The 18,917-nt window shown below is 43.9% G+C and overlaps 1 protein-coding gene across 1 annotated transcript in view; it reads left to right on the plus strand.

The window, feature by feature from the left end:
- Positions 1-18,917, plus strand: part of tpp2 (tripeptidyl peptidase 2) — a 222,366-nt gene that overhangs the window by 142,938 nt on the left and 60,511 nt on the right. Inside the window, exons 21-23 of the mRNA XM_085998280.1 lie at positions 5,105-5,349; positions 11,263-11,341; positions 12,768-12,806. Coding sequence (XP_085854406.1) covers positions 5,105-5,349; positions 11,263-11,341; positions 12,768-12,806 — 363 coding nt within the window. The remainder of the gene's footprint in view (positions 1-5,104; positions 5,350-11,262; positions 11,342-12,767; positions 12,807-18,917) is intronic.

The raw sequence follows: 18,917 nt of genomic DNA on the forward strand, positions 1-18,917 counted from the left end.
TGCGTAATGTACCTGACATCGCTTCATAAATCACCTAAGGGCGAGAAATTGGGCTCGGTAGCGCCCGTTTTTTGGGTGTTACGAGGGTACCTTATGGTTCCAAAATGGCGTCTATGGCGCCCGCGCACACTTCTAAAATGAAGCCATCTTGGTAAAGGGGTTAGTGCGCGCAAACTTAACATCTGCCGGAAGTATGCAGAGCAGGCAGATCATGACATCATGTTGATTTGATGCCAGCATTGCTATTTTGGAGTTCCACGTTCCAGCTGACTCCTGCTGAATGTGTGTTAAGCAGCATGTAGGAACCCCCACCAGCGCTATTTAAAGGGATGATCAACTACTTACAGGTTAGTTGCTGGTTGATTTCTTCTGGCTGTTGCAATTCTGCACGTTTTTGGTGCTTTCCATATTTGTTTCAAAAGTCTACAGGGAGTGGTGTGGCAGGTGCTGAAGTACTTTTTGCTGACTTCAAGGCTTCTGCACAAGCCAGTTGCTCCCAGACATGGGTGGACTAGTAGGCCTTCCTCTTGGAAACAAGCATGACTTGGAGAATGAGCAGAGGCCATGCAGAGCAGGACAAGCTGCTAAAAGAGGCAGGAGAAGGAGGGGGAGAAGGGCTCTCTGCCCAGGGTGTTCAGGGTGTAATTCACCTCCCTGAACCTCAGCGACGACCAATGTTTGAGATGTCTGCACTTCACTAAGGAGGTCATCACTGAAATCTGCCCACTACTGCAGCCGCAACTCCAACCTCAGAGTAGGGCAAGGCATTGCTCGTGGTTGTGAAGGTGACCGTGGCTCTGAGTTTTTATGCGTCTGGCTCCTTCCAGACCTGCCACACCACTCCCTGTACACTTGTGAAACTTGAAACAACTATGGAAAGCACCAAAAACGTGTAGAATAGTAACAACAGCCAGAAGAAATCATCCAGCAACTAACCTGTAAGTAGTTGATGATATTAGCAACATCTTGCAGTTTACAGTCTACTGCTGCATAAGGGAGGTCATTGTGGCGCTCTATTCAGAGAAATAACTTAATTTCCTTCCATCTTGCCAGAGAGAAGCAGGCGGAGCAAACACAAGAGTTTGCAAGGTTTGCAGGATTCACCAGGGTGCCATTGACTGCACGCACATTGCCTTGCAGGCGCTGCGTGTCAACCCTGCCATGTACTGGAACCGAAAGGGATTCCACTCCCTCCATGTGCAGCTGTTGTGTGACCATAGGCAGCACATCATACAGGTCAATGCCTGGTACCTTGGCAGCAGTCATGTTGCCTTCATTCTGTGCCAGTCCACTATGCCAGCTGCATTTCAGCCACAACGTCAAAACAAAGGGTGGCTATTGGACGACAAGGGCTATCCGCTGACAACGTGGCTCATGACTCCGGTTCGCAACCCACGCACTTGCGCAGGATGCATACAATGAGAGCCATGCTGCCACAAGAAATGTGATAGAGCAGACCATTGGCGTGCTGAAGCAACGATTCCACTGCCTGGACCTGGTGGTGGGGGGGCCCTGCAGTAGTCGGATGAGCGGGTCTCAAGATTTTTGGTGGTATGCTGCACAACCTTGCCATCATGAAGGAACAGCCTTGCCACCACCTGTCATGCGAGAAGCTGAGGAGCACAAGGAGGAGGGGGAAGAGGAGGAAACTGAAGGGAGGCTGCAATCTGGATAGCCCCTTTCTGCTCGGGCTGTACGTGAAGAACTAATTCAGGTGCTATAGCAGTAATCTCAACCCCAATTCACTAACAGTCCCACACTCCTTACCTTCCCTCTGTCACTGACCATCACATCGTCCTCTTGGCCACAATGCAAAAATAAAAGCCAACACAAAATAAAGATTGCAAAATAAAATTTAGGAAGTAAATCATGCCATATTGCATATAAACTTCAACTAATCACCCTTGTGCATTCCTTTAGTGCCTGTCTTCCGTTTGCCTTTGCCTGTCCTAGTCTGCCTATGAAGTGCTACCCTAGTGGCTGCAGCATGGCTGGTGGAAGGCTGCTGACTTTCAGTGGAGGAGACTGCAGATGGCCTTGGAGGGTGACCTCGAGCAGCTCTGGGCCTAGAAGGCCCAGCTTCAAACTGCATCATCTTGGCATGGGCAGCAGAAGTATGGGCTGGCTAGCTGACGAGCAGCAGAAGGGGCACTGGTGGAGTGACATGGGTGGGATCACGAATGCTGTCATCCTGAGGGGACAGCAGTCTCGTGCTCCATGAGGTCACTGCCCCAGGGCGGTGCCTGAGTAATCCTAGTAATCTGTTGGGAGGACAGATTACTGGACTGCTTGACAGCCTTTAAGCCCCTTTGAACATTGGTATCCACAGTCATGATGGCAGCAAGCTGACCTTGCATGACATCAGGCTGAGCTTCCACTGCAGCACTTAAACTTTTGGTGGAAGCTGCTTGTGCTGCAATGGAAGCTGAGACATTGGCCATCAGTTACTGCATCATGGTTGGGTCCACAAGTGTGTTGATGGAGCTGGCCACCAGTTCCATGCTGGAAAGGATGGGCTCCAAGCTCTGCACAAAGCCCGAGCCAAGTTGGTGCCAGACTCCTCCATGCTCCTTGATATTGAACACAGGTTTTCTGGCAGGCTTCCCAGTGCACCAAGTGTTTTGTAGTGTAGACCCATCAGCCTTCTTATTTAGCCCTGGCTGCAGTGCACTTGTTCCTGGAGTCTCACCACGTGCAGATCCCACCTCTATGCTATCCTCTAAGATATGCGCAGTATCCGTATCTGAGCTGGTGGCTGCGAGTGTGAAATCAAGTGACGGTGTGACTTCATCTTCACTGTCTTGGTTTTCCTCTACTGCCTGGCCAGGTTGCACATCTTGGGTATGTGAAAGGAATCGGGTACAAGGGTAAGGTTATGATGAGGGGAGAGGAGAAAGTAAGAAATGCATGTTTACACCATCTGCAGCTTGTAAGTCAGAAGAGATTGTGGGATGAGGGAGAAGTGGGTTGTGAAAAAGAGGATTAGGTATATGGATCAATGTTCCCTCTAATTTTTTTTCGATTGTGGTCCCTTTAACTGGCTGCGCGGCCCATTCAAATTTTCGCACGTGCGCGATTTTTTCCATGTAAAAGCCGGTGAACGGCCTGCGCAGGACCTCCAGACCGCTGTACAGCTTAGCAGGAATGTTGATGCACTGTCATCTTCAGTGGATTCAGCCCGCCACTGGCCAAAACCTCAGCAATGGCCCTTCCGATAATGGCCAGCACTGTCTCCTCCATGGCCGTTAGAACATGCAGGCGCATCTCTTCCCCTCCGGTTAGTTCCTGCTGCCTCCGGTTGTGCGCCAACATCTTCTGCGAGAGAGAGGGAAGTGTGTCAGTAGTGTCATGCAATATGTTTGGGTGATGTGGCTGTCATAGTTGAATAGCTGCCCGTGTGTGTAAGCTGTGAGATGTGGTTGTGAGGCTTGCAACAGTGCTAAGTGTGTGAGGGTGAGGTGAAGCATATGAATGTTGAGCTTGAGTCCTGAGAGATTGTTGGTTGGCGAATGATGGGGGTGTGGTGAATTGAGCAGTGGTTGAGGCTAGTGGTGCAATTGGTCGGACATGGCATTTGAAGATGCATTCACTGACCTTGACCACTTGTGTGAGGTCATTAAACTTCTTGTGGCACTGCGTCCAGGTCCTTGGGGCTAAACTCCTGGCATTGAGCTCTACGGCTATCTGCTCCCACTGCCTTCTCATCATGTGTCTGGAGGGCCTCCTACCCCCCTGCGGATACAGGACATCTCTCCTCCTTTCCACCTCCTCCATCAAGACTTCCAGTGCAATGTCGGAAAAGCTTGGTGCATGCTCTCTCCTATGGTCAGCCATTGTTCTTTGTTGTACAGCACTTTTCCAAATGATGGCAGCACCTCCAGCAGCCACAATGCACCTTCCCTTGAAGAGGTGCAGGTTATCTTTAAGTAGTGCAAGCTAGCTTTAAGTAGTGCTAGCAAGTAATGCTATTGGTGTCCCCGCATACAACCAATGAACAGTGCGGTTAGCGATGGCTGTACAGAGAAATCATGATAATGAGCAGGCAGCATGAAGGTGGTGTGCTGCCTGCATTGCATTGAACAGGCGCGGGCTAATCATACATCGCGAATCCCACGCCCGTTTTCAGGGGCTATCAAATTTAACCCTCCCAAAGTCTTTTTGCATCCTGTCTCATCATTTAATTGGATTAAAACCTTGTATGGACCTCTGACATCTGTTCTATCAATGGTGTAAAAACAAATTGCACCTGAAACATTAGATTATGAAAGATAGCTCACACCAGTGCATAAGGTATACCCATCATATTCATATTTCATAAAAATCTGCATGTAATTTACACACCAGATTTTATCTATGCTGGACATTTTGGGGATATTTTACTCCAGATACTTTTTTGGGATCAGTGACTTGGACCATTCCCATGGGTGAACCCTTGCTTCCTATTAACTGGAGTGTGCCTTCATCTGTCCAAAACACTCAGGATGCTTGTATGTGAATTAAATGGCTTGGTTAATCATTCAGATACCTGTCGCAGACAAGTGTGTTGGGGCTATTCTGCATCAAAACATGCTGGACCATTTTCTGTGATACCCATTTCTATGATGATAGAAAGAAAGAAACCAATAGGATGACATATTATGGACAAAACTTCTTCATTTCTGTCACATTTGTATCTTTATTTTCTGCATTGCCCTTTTTATGTACATAGTTTGAAATGCATGCTATTACATATTTGTTGATGTAAAAATGAGTGGCTGACATCAGATGGCTGAAAATGAAATAATAGCCTGGAATAACCACTTCACCGTGCATTTCCATTGCACCTTGAAGTTTGTGTACCTTTTCTGAACTAGTACAATAGTTAGAATCATAATTCTGTAGACTCCACCCTTGAAATTACAGGGAATGAAAAGTAATATCATTCTTACTCTAAAAGAAAGTTAATTCAAAATACTGCTGTAGCCTTCAATCTATTTATTTAACTAGTGTGATTTATGCTAAAACAAAGCACTAATTGCTCATTTATATTTTAAACTGAAATTGCAAGATATGCTTCTAAAGACAATATTCTGATTGTATATCTTTTACATTTTTTTGGTAACAGTATTCTCTGAAGTTGGAGAAGGGAGACTATACTATCCGGCTCCAAGTACGCCATGAACAGCTTAATGAGCTGGAACGCCTTAAGGATCTTCCAATTGTTATATCCCACAGGCTCCCCAGTACTCTGAATTTAGATGTTTATGACAATCACAGCAATGCACTTATAGGCAAGAAAAAAAACAACAGTTTAACGCTACCACCAAATTGCTCGCAGCCTTTCTTTGTTACTTCTCTTCCTGATGATAAGTGAGTATCAGTGTTTTAATTTCAACATTTTCTTGTGGTCATTTCACGGCTAATCATTGTTTACTTCATAAACTCAGATACATCCATCTTCCATCAGCTTGATTGGTAATACTGTTTGTCGTGCTTAGGTTAATTGCATATGTATCCAGCAGAGGGCGTCTAGTCTTGGAGGTAATACTATCATTTATTTGCTGAGCACCTGGCGGGATTTGGGCAACATAAATTATTTGCACTACAGAAAAGAAATTAATTGTGAGAAGCAGGTTACGATATTTCTGAGAGGTGATAACGCAATGTATAAAAGTCCCTTTTCTCTAAGTAGAAGAGCAGCAAGTTATAACATAGAAAAGAGTAGGAGTAGGCCATTCGGCCCTTAGAGCCTGCTCCACCATTCAATATCATCATGGCTGATCCTCTATCTCAATACCATATTCCCGCTCTCTCCCCATACCCCTTGATGCCTTTTGTGTCTAGAAATCTATCTATCTCCTTCTTAAATATATTCAGTGACTTGGCCTCCACAGCCTTCTGTGGTAGAAAATTCCACAGGTTCACCACCCTCAGTGAAGAAATTTCTCCTCATCTCAGTCCTAAATGTCCCACCCCGTATCCTGAGACAGTGACCCCTCGTTCTAGAACCCCCAGCCAGGTTAAACATCCTCCCTGCATCCAGTCTGTCTAGCCCTGTCAGAGTTTTATTCCCTCTCATTCTTCTAAACTCTAGTGAATACTGGCCTAGTTGACCCAATCTCTCCTCATACGACAGTCCTGCCATCCCAGGAATCAAGTCTGGTGAACCTTCGCTGCACTCCCTCTATAGCAAGTATATCCTTTCTTAGGTAAGGAGATCAAAACTGCACACACTACTCCAGGTGTGGTCTCACCAAGGCCCTGTATAACTGTAGTAAGACACCCTTGCTCCTGTACTCAAATCCTCTTGCAATGAAGGGCAACACACCATTTGCCTTCCTAACTGCTTGCTGCACCTGCATGTTTGCTTTCAGTGACTGGTGTACAAGGACACCCAGGTCCCTTTGTACATCAACATTTCCCAGTCTATCACCATTTAAATAATGTTTTTCCTACCGAAGTGGGTAACTTCACATTTATCCACGTTCTACTGCATCTGCCATATATTTGCCCACTCACTCAACTTGTCTAAATTGCCTTGAAGCCTCTTTGCATCCTCCTACAACTCTCAACCCCACCTAGTTTGGTGTCGTCAGCAAACTTGGAAATATTACATTTGATTCCCTCATCCAAATCATCATTGATATATATTGTGAATAGCTGGGGCCCAAGCGCTGATCCCTGCGGTACTCCACTACTCACCGCCTGCCACCCCGAAAAGACCCATTTATTCCTACTCTCTCTTTCCTGTCTGTTAACCAATTTTTAATCCATGCCAGTATATTACCCCCAATCCCATGTGCTTTAATTTTGCACACTAACCTCTTATGTGGGACTTTATCAAAGGCCTTCTGAAAATCCAAATACACCACATCCACTGATTCTCCCTTATCTATTCTACCAGTTACATCCTCAAAAAAACTCCAGTAGGTTTGTCAAACACGATTTCCCATTCATAAATCCATGTTGACTTTGTCTAATCCTGTTGATATTTTCTAAGTGTCCTGTTAGAACATCCTTTATAATAGACTCTAGCATTTTCCCTACTACTGATGTTAGTGACATGAATCTTGTCATTCATGTGGAAATGACTTATGAAATAATACTGGGCGGCCTGCTGGTGGCGCTGTCCAGGGAGAGTATAAATACTCGGGCATGGGCCCAGCTTGCTCAGGACATTCTTTAACAGGAACTAGTGAAGGACACAACTAGATCTCCATGTTGAAAAACAGTTGATTAAAGCCTTGTTTAATACTCAGACCAAGTGCCTCGTAGTTTTTTTTACGTCAGTTAGGCTAACCGGTCTGTAGTTCCCTGCTTTCGCTCTCCCTTTTTTAAACAGTGGGGTTACATTTGCCACCCTCCAATCTGCAGGAACTGTTCCATAATCTATATTGGAATTTTGGAAGATGACACTATTTCCATTGCTACCTCTTTTAGTACTCTAGGATGCAGATTATCAGGCCCTGGGGATTTATCGGCTTTCAGTCCCATTAATTTCTCCAGCACTATTTTTTTACTAATACTAATTTCCTTTAATTCCTCCTTCTCACTAGACCCTTGGTTCCCTAGCATTTCTGGGAAGTTATTTGTGTCCACTTCCGTGAAGACAGAACCAAAGTATTTGTTTAATTGCTCTGCCATTTCCTTGTTCCCCATTATAAATTCTCCCGTTTCTGACTGTAAGGGACCTGCATTTGTCTTCACTGATCTTTTTCTTTTTACATACTTGTAGAAGCTTTTACAGTCCGCTTTTATGTTCCTTGCAAGTTTACTCACATACTCTATTTTTCCCCTCTGAATCAATCTCTTGCTCCTTTTTGCTGATACTCTTCCGCCAGGAGCTGACATTTTGCTGAGTAGTGGAAAGCTTCCCTCTCACCAAGACCCAAAATTCTACTCCTGTGGGGTGGCTGCTGGTGTCAGTGTTTCCTCCAGTCAGGAGGTGGAATTCTGCTTTTTGGGCAGGGACACCGTTTTGTCGTTCCCACCCACTGAGACAATATTGTGCTTGCAAGGTGGTGCTGCCACCTTTTCCTCCACCAAGAAAACTCATTCATGCTGAACAGGTAAGGGGGAAGATGGTGATGGAGGAGTTCAGTCAGAACATCCTTCTCTGGGAGGGAAAGGGGCTGCTAATGTATCTGTTTGACACTTGGAGTGAAAATCTTTTTAGTTTGAGGGATTAGAAATATGTGTGCTTCTGCTTGTTTTATATTTTACCATTTGCGATAGTCACAGCATCTGCAGGATGTCAGATGCTGAAAGCCACCAGAGATCAAGGAATTAGAGGTCGGAAGTTTTTCAGAGGCCGTTGCTTGCAGATAGGGAGCAATTCGCTAAAAACAAAGTGACTATTTTACCTCAGTTTCAAATGGTTAAGCGAATACAATTTATACCCCTGTCAGGACAATCACTTGTGCTGTGTGGGATGCTTGGCTGGATGGGTTTGTGACAGGCAAGCTACGACATCCTTGCAGTTTAAAAACTGCAATCAATGTGCCACTTATAGACATAACTGAAACTACAGGCAATATAATACAACCTGCTGACAAGGGTGGTGCTGTTGTTGTTTGGTGAACCGACCTCTACCGTGTGAAGGCTGAACGCCAACTCTCTGACACCTCCTCCTACCTCCCCCTTGACCATGCCCCCACGACCAAACGTCAAGCCATTATTTCCAAGACTGTCACTGACCTCATCTCCTGGGGATCTTTGCTCCATGGCTGTCAACCTCATAGACCCCCAACCCCGCACAGCCCGCTTCTACCTCCTTCCCAAGATCCACAAACAGGGCTGCCCTGGTAGACCCATCGTTTCATAGAAATATAGAAGACAGGAGCAGGAGTAGGCCATTCGGCCCCTCGAGCCTGCTCCGCCATTTAATGAGATCATGGCTGATCATCCAAATTCAGTACCCTGTCCTTGCTTTCTCCCCATATCCCTTGATCCCTTTAGCCTTAAGAAATATATCTAACTCCTTCTTGAATATATTTAATGAATTGGCCTCAACTGCCTTCTGTGGTAGAGAATTCCACAGGTTCACCACTCTCTGGGTGAAGAAACTCCTCACCTCTGTTTCAGCATGTGCTTGCCCCACGGAAATGATTATTTCTTACCTCGACTCTATTTTTTCTCCCCTTGTCCAGTCTCTTCTCACCTATATTTGCGACTTTTCCGACGCCATCCGCCACTTTACCAATTTCCAGTTTCCTGGTCCCAACCGTCTCCTTTTCACTACGGACATCCAACCCCTCTACACCTCCATCCCCCACCAGGACGGCCTGACGATGCTCCACTTCTTCCTTGAACAGAGGCCCAACCAGTCCCTGTCGTCCACCACCACCCTCCTCCGGCTGGCTGAACTTGTTCTCACATTGAGCAACTTCTCCTTTGACTCCACTCACTTCCTCCAAATTAAAGGTGTTGCAATGGGAACCTGCATAGGTGTTGCTATGGGAACCCGCATGGGTCCTAGCTATGCCTGCCTTTTCATGGGATATGTCGAACATTCTTTGTTCCAGTCCTATTCAGGTCCCCTCCCTCACCTCTATTTCCGGTAAATTGATGACTGTATTGGTACCGTTTCCTGCTCTCGCCCTGAACTAGAAAATTGCATTCACCTTCGCTTCCAATTTCCACCCTTCCCTCACCTTCACATGGTTCATCTCCGACTCTTCCTTTACCTTCCTCAACTTCTCTGTCTCCATTTCTGGGGATAGGCTATTGACAAACATTCACTACAAGCCCACTGACTCCCACAGCTACCTGAACTACGCTTCCTCCCACCCCGTTTCCTGTAAGGACTCTATTCCATTCTGCCGCATCTGCTCTGACGATGCCACCTTCCATAATAGTGCTTCCAATATGTCTTCCTTTTTCCTCAACCGAGGATTCCCCTCTACCGTGTCCGTTCTATTTCCCGCACTTCTGCTCTCGCTCCTTCCCCTCCCTCCCAGAACCACGCTAGGGTTCCCCTTGTCCTCACCTTTCACCCCACCAGCCTCCACATTCAGTGGATCATCCTCCGCCATTTCCGCCACCCCCAGCATGATCCCACCACCAAACGCATCTTCCCCTTCCCTCCACTTTCAGCATTCCGAAGGGATCGCTCCCTCACGACACCCTGGTCCACTCCCATCACCCCTTCGCCCGGCACCTTCCTGTGCAAGCGCAGGAGATGCAGCACCTGCCCTTTTACCTCTTCCCTTCCCACTGTCCAGGGCCCCAAACATTCCTACCAGGTGAAACAGCGATTCACTTGTACTTCTTGCAATTTAGTATAGTGTATTCGCTGCTCCTGATGTGGTCTCTATATTGGAGAGACCAAACGCAGATTGGTTGACCGCTTTGCAAAACACCTCCATTCAGTCCGTAAGCGTGACCCCGAGCTTCCGGCCGCCTATCACTTTAATTCTCTGCTCCACTCCCACCCTGATCTCTCCGTCCTCTGCCTCTTGCATTGTTCCAACGAAGCTGAACATAAGCTCGAGGAACAACACCTCATCTTCCGATTAGGCACTTTACAGCCTTCTGGACTCAACATCGAGTTCAACAATTTCAGACCATAACCTCAGCCCCTATTTTTTTTTCTCTCTCACATGACAGCTGTTGATAATTCTGCCATTGCCGTTTACACCTCATCTAGACTCATCTTTTGTTTCTTAACTTGTCCCATTACCCTCTCCTTTTGCCTTGCACCATCATCCCTTTTGTCTTTTAATCTCTCCTGCCTTCAATCCTATCACAGACCTTCCCTTTTGTTCTTTCCTCCCCTGCCCCCTTTCCCTGCCCTTACACTTGCTTAAAAGCTGTTACATCTCCAGCTTTTTCCAGTTCTGACAAAAGGGTCTCAGACCTGAAACATTAACTCTGTTTTTCTCTCTCCATGGATGCTGCCTGACCTGCTGAGTGTTTCCAGCATTTTCTGTTGTTATTGGCACTATAATGGGGGTTTGCCCACAAGGCAAGGTTATCATGAAACTTTCAAGGAAATACATGCTCACGGGGTATAGTCCATATAAATTCAGGAACACAGATTTTGCCATTCTAAATGAACAATGGACTTCTAAATATTTCATGTTGGCAATTGAATACAATCTTTTGGAGGCAAAGCTTAATTATATCCTTTTCAGTGTAATTTTTTATTTTTATCGAAAGTTGTAATTTCCACTAAAAAGGTAACTGCTGAATTTGATATACAGACAAAGTCTGATTTTGAAATGGTACCACAATCTCTCTGTTCTTCTCTGCTACAATCTAGCTTTGCATGATTAATTCTAGGATTCCTAAAGGAACGGGACCAGGTTGTTACCTGTCAGGAACTTTAACGCTGGCAAAGAGTGAACTAGGAAAGAAAGCTGTGAGTACTTGCTCTTCCAAATCTGCTCAGAGATGGGTCTTTTGCTCTGCAGTGTATTTTATCTCATTTATCCATTTCTTCCTGAATTTGCCTGACATGTAAGCCTCTGCTTCTGTAACACTTCCATACTATATTACCTAGTGCTATTTATTGATCTCTGCTTTTGCATGCACCTTGGAATAGTTGAACTCAAAGATTGTTTGGTTTTAATGTTTCTGTTATTAGAAGATAATTCATACTATTCAGACATATCTAGACATAAAGTTGTGAATAAACGTCTCTGATTTTTGTGAACTGCAGCTCATTCCTCTATGATAATGTTCTACTCTTTGTGTAGAAGCATCATACAAATAGGCAATATATTAACAGTATACTTTGAATAAAACTTTCCCTCACAATAAAAAAAGCTTGCAGGCTTTTCCTACAACTTGCCAGATTCAAACAAAAAGTAGCATAGATAAAGAGGTTACAATTACAAGTTGTTAAAATGTCAATATGGAGCAATCTGCTACATTTATTTACTAATGTGCCATTTTAAAGTTGTTGGAAATATTTATCTGAACACAAAATTGTTGATGGTTTTATCTAGCTTTCATTTGCTTCTGTACATATAAGTCATGTACATATAAGCACGGTGGCATAGTGGTTAGCACTGTTGCCTCACAGTGCCAGGGACCCGGGTTCGAATCCGGCCTCGGGCGACTGTCTGTGTGGAGTTTGCACATTCTCCCCGTGTTTGCGTGGGTTTCCTCCAGGTGCTCCGGTTTCCTCCCACAGTCCAAAGATGTGCGGGTTAGGTTGATTGGCTATGATAAAATTGACCCTTAGTGTTAGGGGGATTAAATACGTGGGGTTACGGGGATAGGGGTGGGATATGTGTTGGTGTAAGGGTTACGGGGATCGGGTGGGATATGTGTCGGTGCAGGCTCGATGGGCCGAAATGGCCTCTATCTGCACTGTGGGGTTTCTGTGATTCTGCCATATATTTTTTACTGTAGATTAGCAATTATGGATTTTAAACATGTGAATGATGTCAACGCAGTTTAAAAAAAAAGTTAGCATCTGAATCAAAATATTTGGCAATTCTATTTTGTGAGGCAAAGGAGTGATGTCACAATCAAAAATAAAAAATAGCTTCAACCACCAAGCAGTATAAGAGAGCTTAGTATAACTTGGTCTGAAATTTTGTTACGTTTTATTGCATCTGTTTGGATCAAAGTCCAACTTTTCTCCCCTGTTTGAAGTTAAATTAAATCTTATGGATTTGGCTTGTAAAGCTATGTCGTAAACACCAGTAAGGAAGTTCTCTTATTGTAGATTTTGAGTAGGCAGGTTTTACTAACAGAACCCCGGGATGTATTAGAGAAGGTCTCCAAATTGTGCAGTGTCTGCATGTTTTCTTACAGTATGTTGTTCTGACTCCCAGGGGAAGGCTGCATCAAAACGTCAAGGAAAATTTAAAAAGGTACTGCATTGTCATCTGTCACTATACTATTTATTGTGATTCTAACCATTTTTTACACTCTGGGTGAAATTTCTGAGATCTTTTAATGCACATTGGGAAATTTAAATATATTGCAACTATGTTAGATAAACTATTGCTCTGACTGAAGAGACCTACCAAAAACTGTTAACATATCTTAAATTAATTTTTCTTCATCAAGCAGTTACCTTTGTGACCAAGTAAAATTGGTTGTTTAGGAAGGTATTTAAGATTAAATTATGAAATCATGTGGAGTTACCATTTGCTTCTATTGCTGAATTGTTATTCTTGCCACTTAACTTTGGACACAGCTGCTTGATCCAAGTACAAATTCTACTTAATTCAATTAGAAATCTGCACTTCCTAAGAAAATTATGCAAACATTTGCAAATCCTAGCTCCTTCACAAGAGACTTGGTTATTAGTATGATATTCTATATTTATTGTGTGATGTCAGTATTGATGCTGTTCAGCATGATTGGGAAGTTAAAATAGATTATTTGATTATTAACTAAATCCTATGTTTGCTTTCTTATTTAAAAAAGGAATGTATTTGCTCAACAATTCTTGAAATCACTTGCTTTTTAGTGTTATTTAGCCAAATCTGAGTTCTGATACGATAATTGGCCTAATGTACTGGACTCTACAAAGTATGTTGTCAGATGGTTTCAGATATCATGGCTCAGGCATTCTACCAGTTCATATCGCTGCAGTATGTTGACTCCTTGGAACTGTTCTGATAACAAAGCAGAATTAGTGGTTTAAAAAAAAACGTCTTTAGATTGTGATAACTCTTGCTTTCAAACTTAGCCACTTTAAATGTGCAGATGTTTTTAAAAATATTACTGACAAGCTAAACATAGTTCTATTCAAAATGTATTCTTACAAGGTAGAAACTTGAATCCCAAAAGTTACTATTAGTTGATGATCTTCCTTGGGCAAAATGTTATTTCTTTACATTGCCACTAATTTTTTTCCGTGGTGGTGGAGGACATCTTTATTACCTCCGGCCACTTGGAGTGTGCATCAACTGCGATTAGAAACATTGAGTCCATAAATGGACCAGCAAAGTCGATGTGCACCCTTTGCCAGGGAGATGAGGGCCACTCCCATGGATGTAGAGGGGCTTGTGGTGGAGCGTTTTGGACCTTCTGGCATCCTAGGCAGCTCTTGGTCATTTCTTCGATGTCTCCATCGATACCTGGCCACCATACAAACGCCCTAGCTAGGTTCTTCATTTTCACTCCACCCAGATGCCCCTCGTGAAGCTCCTTTAGCACTTTATCCTGGAGTTTGGGTGGAATCACCACTCTGGATCCACACATCAAGGTTCCTCGGCACACTGACAGCTGTTCTCTTCTTTGCGAGAATGCTGGCAACAGTGGCTCGCCATGTGCTGGCCATCCCTTCACTGTTAAATCGTAGACCCGAGAGAGAGTAGGGTCATTTCTTGTCTCCCTTTCAATGGCAGAATTTGTCACCGGTAGACATTCCACTATGGTAGAGTGGAATATCTCTACTGGGTCTACTGTAGGTGCCTCTTCTATCGTTGGCAACGGTAGGCGCGATAAACCGTCAGCATTCCCATGCTGTTTTGACCCTTTGTATTCAATGTTGTATTGGTGTGCCCCTAGAAAAAGGGACCACCTCTGTAGTCTTTGTGCCGTCATAACGGGGACACCTTTTTTAGGGTTGAATATGGAGATGAGGGGTTGATGGTCAGTCAGCAAGGTAAATTTTTGTCCGTGTAGGTAATGGTTGAATTTCTTCACTCCCCATACCAGGCTGAGTGCTTCCCTGTCTATTTGGGCATAGTTACGCTCAGCTGAGTTTAATGAGCGTGACGCAAAAGCTATCGGCCGTTCTGAGCCATCAGGGAATCTATGGGATAATACCGCTCCTATGCCGTAAGGGGATGCATCGCACGCCAGTCTGATTGGTAGTGATGGGTTGTAATGAGCCAAAACTTTCTCGGATGTGATTAAGTCTTTACATTTATGGAAGGCACGTTTACAGTCTTCGTTCCATTTCCAAATCACTCCTGTCTGTAGAAGATCATTAAGAGGGTGTAGAATAGTTGATAAGTTCGGTAAAAATTTATGATAGTAATTTATTAATCCCAGGAATGACCTTAATTGTGAAACATTTTCAGGTGCTGGGGCTTTTATAACTGCTTCAATTTTTTCAGGTGACTTATGCAACCCTTCCTTATTAATTATGTGGCCACAATATGATATCTGGTTTTGGAAAAATTCGCACTTGGGGCGATTTGCTCGTAGGCCCCGTTCTTTCAGCCTAGTGAGCACCTGCTCCAAATTGGCAAGGTGCTCGTTGTCGTTTTCTCCTGTTATAAGGATGTCGTCTAGGTAGCATTGAGTCCCCGGAATCCCTTGCAGGACTTGCTCCATAGCTCTTTGCCAGATAGCGGGAGCTGATGCTACTCCAAAAACCAGTCGATTGTACTGGTACAGGCCTTTGTGTGTGTTTATTGTGAGATACTTTTTAGAGGTCTCCTCAACCTCCATCTGTAGATATGCCTGTGCCAAGTCAATTTTTGTGAAACGTTTCCCTCCGGATAGTGAGGCGAAAATATCTTCTATCCTCGGAAGAGGATACTGTACCGTGTGAAGGACCGGGTTTACAGTCACCTTAAAGTCCCCACAGATGCGAATTTTTCTCTGTTCCTCAGAGTTATTTTTCAATGCTTTTTTCATGACTGGAACGATGGGTGTTGCCCATTCGCTCCAATCTACTTTGGATAATACGCCTGCCTTTTCCAAATTTTCCAGCTCTGCCTCGACTGCCGGACGTATTGCGTATGGCACCGGTCTTGCCTTAAAAAATTTTGGAATTGCTGTATTTTCCACTTTTATTGAGGCGGTGATGCCTTTCAAGGTTCCTAGTTTCTCTTGAAACACTTCTTTGGCATTGGCCAAGATGTCTTTTAATCGTTCAGGTATGGTGTCATCATTGTTTTTTTCCTTACTGGTCACCGTCAGTGCCTGAATGGAGTGCCAGTCTAAACGTATCTTCCTTATCCATTCACGTCCCAACAACGGTGGACCACCATCTTGTAGAATGTATAAATACAACTTTTGTATTTCTTTGCCGTTGTATACCACAGGCACCCTTATTTTTCCTTTGGGGTAGACTTTCTGCCCCGTATATGTTTTTAAGATAATAGATGTGTCTTTTAGAGGTATATGCGAAAATAGCCTCTCGTAATCTCGTCGATTTATCACGGTTAGAGCTGATCCTGTATCTAGCTCCATTTTAACTGGGGACCCTGCTATTGTGAGGGTAACCCGAATGGTTTGGTAATCTTCATTGGCAATTACATTGTGTAATTTGAGAGAGCTTAGTCTCTTGTTCCCAGAGTCGCTATCGCTCTTCTGGTCTTTGGAGCTACTGTCCGTCATCATTTGTACCTTTCTGTGCTTTTCCTTATTGATTCTTTTCCCGTTAGTGGATTTTTTATTTTCAGATCGGCATACACGTGGAATGTGTCCTATCTTTCCGCATCGCTTGCATGCTTTTTCTTTGAACCAGCAATCCCTCTGGTCATGGTTGGATCTGCCGCATCGATAACATTTCTTGAAACCCCGTGTCATTTCATGGGTGCCGAAGTCCTGTGGCCTTTGCTTTATCTTTGCCACTCCTATTGCACTGAAAGCCTTGTCCAGTGTTAAATCTTTTCTAGAAGATACCTTCTTTTGTGTTTCTACACTTAGGGGATCGCAGATGAATTTGTCTTGCAGAGAATCTGCCAGTCCTGCCTCGAATTGGCAGTGTAGGGTATCAACAATCTCTTCAAAATTCATGTCCATCGGTTCGGCTGGAGTGATTAAGTTGCGTAACAGCTTGTATGTTTCTGCGCCCATTAGATCCAGAAGAACTGAAGCTTTTTGTTCATCTTCTATTCCATTTGCGGTGCAAAACACCTCCACTCTTTCTACATATGTGGTCCAATCCTCTATCTTGTTATCAAAAACATCAATATTGCCAAAGTTAGGCTCTGTTTCGTTATCAAAAGCATCAATATTGCCAGACTTAGGCATTTCAAAAAAAAGATATGGCGCTTCCCGCGCTTTTTTTTTCTCTGTAGCAACGATATGGCGCTTCCCGCGCTTCCCTGCCGCTGCTACCGATAACAACGCTGTTTTACTGTGGTTTCCGTTTATTCACTGTTGGAGACTCGTTCCCGACGGAGGTCTAAATGCTGACCTTGCCGCGCTGGCCGTCTCCCGAGTGCACCCTCCCAGTCCGTTATTGCTTGCCTCCGATTTCGCTGCTTGTCTCAGCTGTAGAGCCCGCCGCTGGAGCCCCAGCCTGACGCCCAGGAAGGATTAGCGCAGTACCTGCCACCAGCTTGGCCAGCTGGTGAAACCACAGTTTCTATTACTTCCTTGAGTCTTCTGGACGCTGGAGGAATCGATGTCCTTGAGTGCTGCCGAATTGCAGGTAAGTCCGTTTCCACTTCGTCGCCACTGTAGTGTCCGTGTGTAGATAAAGACACTGAAGACAGGAGTTGGTTCATAGGTATTTACTAAGCAAGTCTGGGGGGGGGTCTAAAGGATATACACAATACACAGGCTTATATAGCCCAAGTGGCAATTACTGGCATTACGCACACCTGGGGCTCTTAAAGGCACATACACCACCATTGCTCTTAAAGGCACATACACCACAACCTTCCCCCACTGGCCCCAGCACCACACTAGAAACCATTCTGACTCATTAAGTATTGATCATCACTCTATGCCTTAAACATGTTCCCAGTCAGGAATTTTAATCCTGTTCTATTTTTAAGAAGAAAACATTGTGAACTGCTTCTGCTGGAAGTCAGTTCCACTTGTCTATTACTCTATTGAGTTTCCTTTTAAGATCCATTTTCACTTGTTAATTATGAACCTGTGTTCACTACTTCTGTGCTCACGGTCTAAATCAAATAGCCTGCTTCCATCTATGCCTCTCAGCATTTTAAAGATCTAGATTATGTTTACTGGGTCATATGGCATTACGTAGTCCAATTTAAGTGGTACTGTTTTATTAACAAAAAACATCTTACTCCTTAATAGTTGTGGTTTGTTTTTCATCATATGGACTGCTTTCCATCAAAAAGTAAGTATGAGCACACATTGAGGCAAATTCAGAAAGGAAGGAAGTGTAGTTACAGGTGTTGTGTAAAAAGAACAAATTCAAGATTGCTTCGGCCTGAAATTAAAGGAGCTAAGTTAGTCTGTCTTCTCTTCTACTGTTTCCCCTGCCCCTTCCTAAATTTAGTTCCAACAAACTTTGGGCATTTAATTGTTTGTGATTGGTGGTTTCCCAAGATTCTCACTTCTAATTGCTATTCAGTGATCCACGCTGGACAGGATCTGACTTAGGTGTGATGCCTCTGTTGTCAAACAGCTTGCTGACACTCGAAGTTAAGGCTCACTCATGAGTAATGGCTATTCATGCAAGGCACCTGTGGAATTCTGCCAAGAAAAAAGTTCATTCCTTCAGAGGGGAAGAGAAGGTTGACGAGAAGAAAAATACTAGTTAGAAAGGAGAAGCTGAAATCTCAGCAATCTGAAAGATAAAAGAGGCAGACTGAACACTCATACAGTGATCTCTGAGATTATGCACATCAGTTTGGGGCTTTTGAAGGAAGGCTGCTTTTTAATTATTTTTATGATTATGTACCAGACTTCCTTTTCATCTATTCTTTATTGGGCTGTTCAGGGAGCATTGTTAATACAGTTTGGAAAGTTTATTTCTCTATAATTCTGTTTGTTCTTCCCCATCTCTCATTATTTGGTGCTCAAAAATAAAAAGGGGCTTTCTGTTACATGAAAAAAAATTAAATGTAAAATAAATTGGTAGATTTAGTCAAAAATGTATGCTAGCTTGCAAGTATTATTTAGGATTAAAATCTTGTCTTTGGATTTCAGTTTCAAATGTGACACTCCAGTGTCACATGATGAATGTTGCAAGAAGTATTTGATGGAATAGGGGACATTGAGCAATATTTTCCTGTATTGGTGAGCTAGCAAATTGTCAGTGATTTTAAAAAAAATGGTAGATTTATTGATGGAAGGGAGGGATGAAA

Source organism: Somniosus microcephalus, chromosome 10, assembly GCF_052327205.1.
Source record: "Somniosus microcephalus isolate GS21.2 chromosome 10, FLI_Smic_1.0, whole genome shotgun sequence".
NCBI lineage: Eukaryota > Metazoa > Chordata > Chondrichthyes > Squaliformes > Somniosidae > Somniosus > Somniosus microcephalus.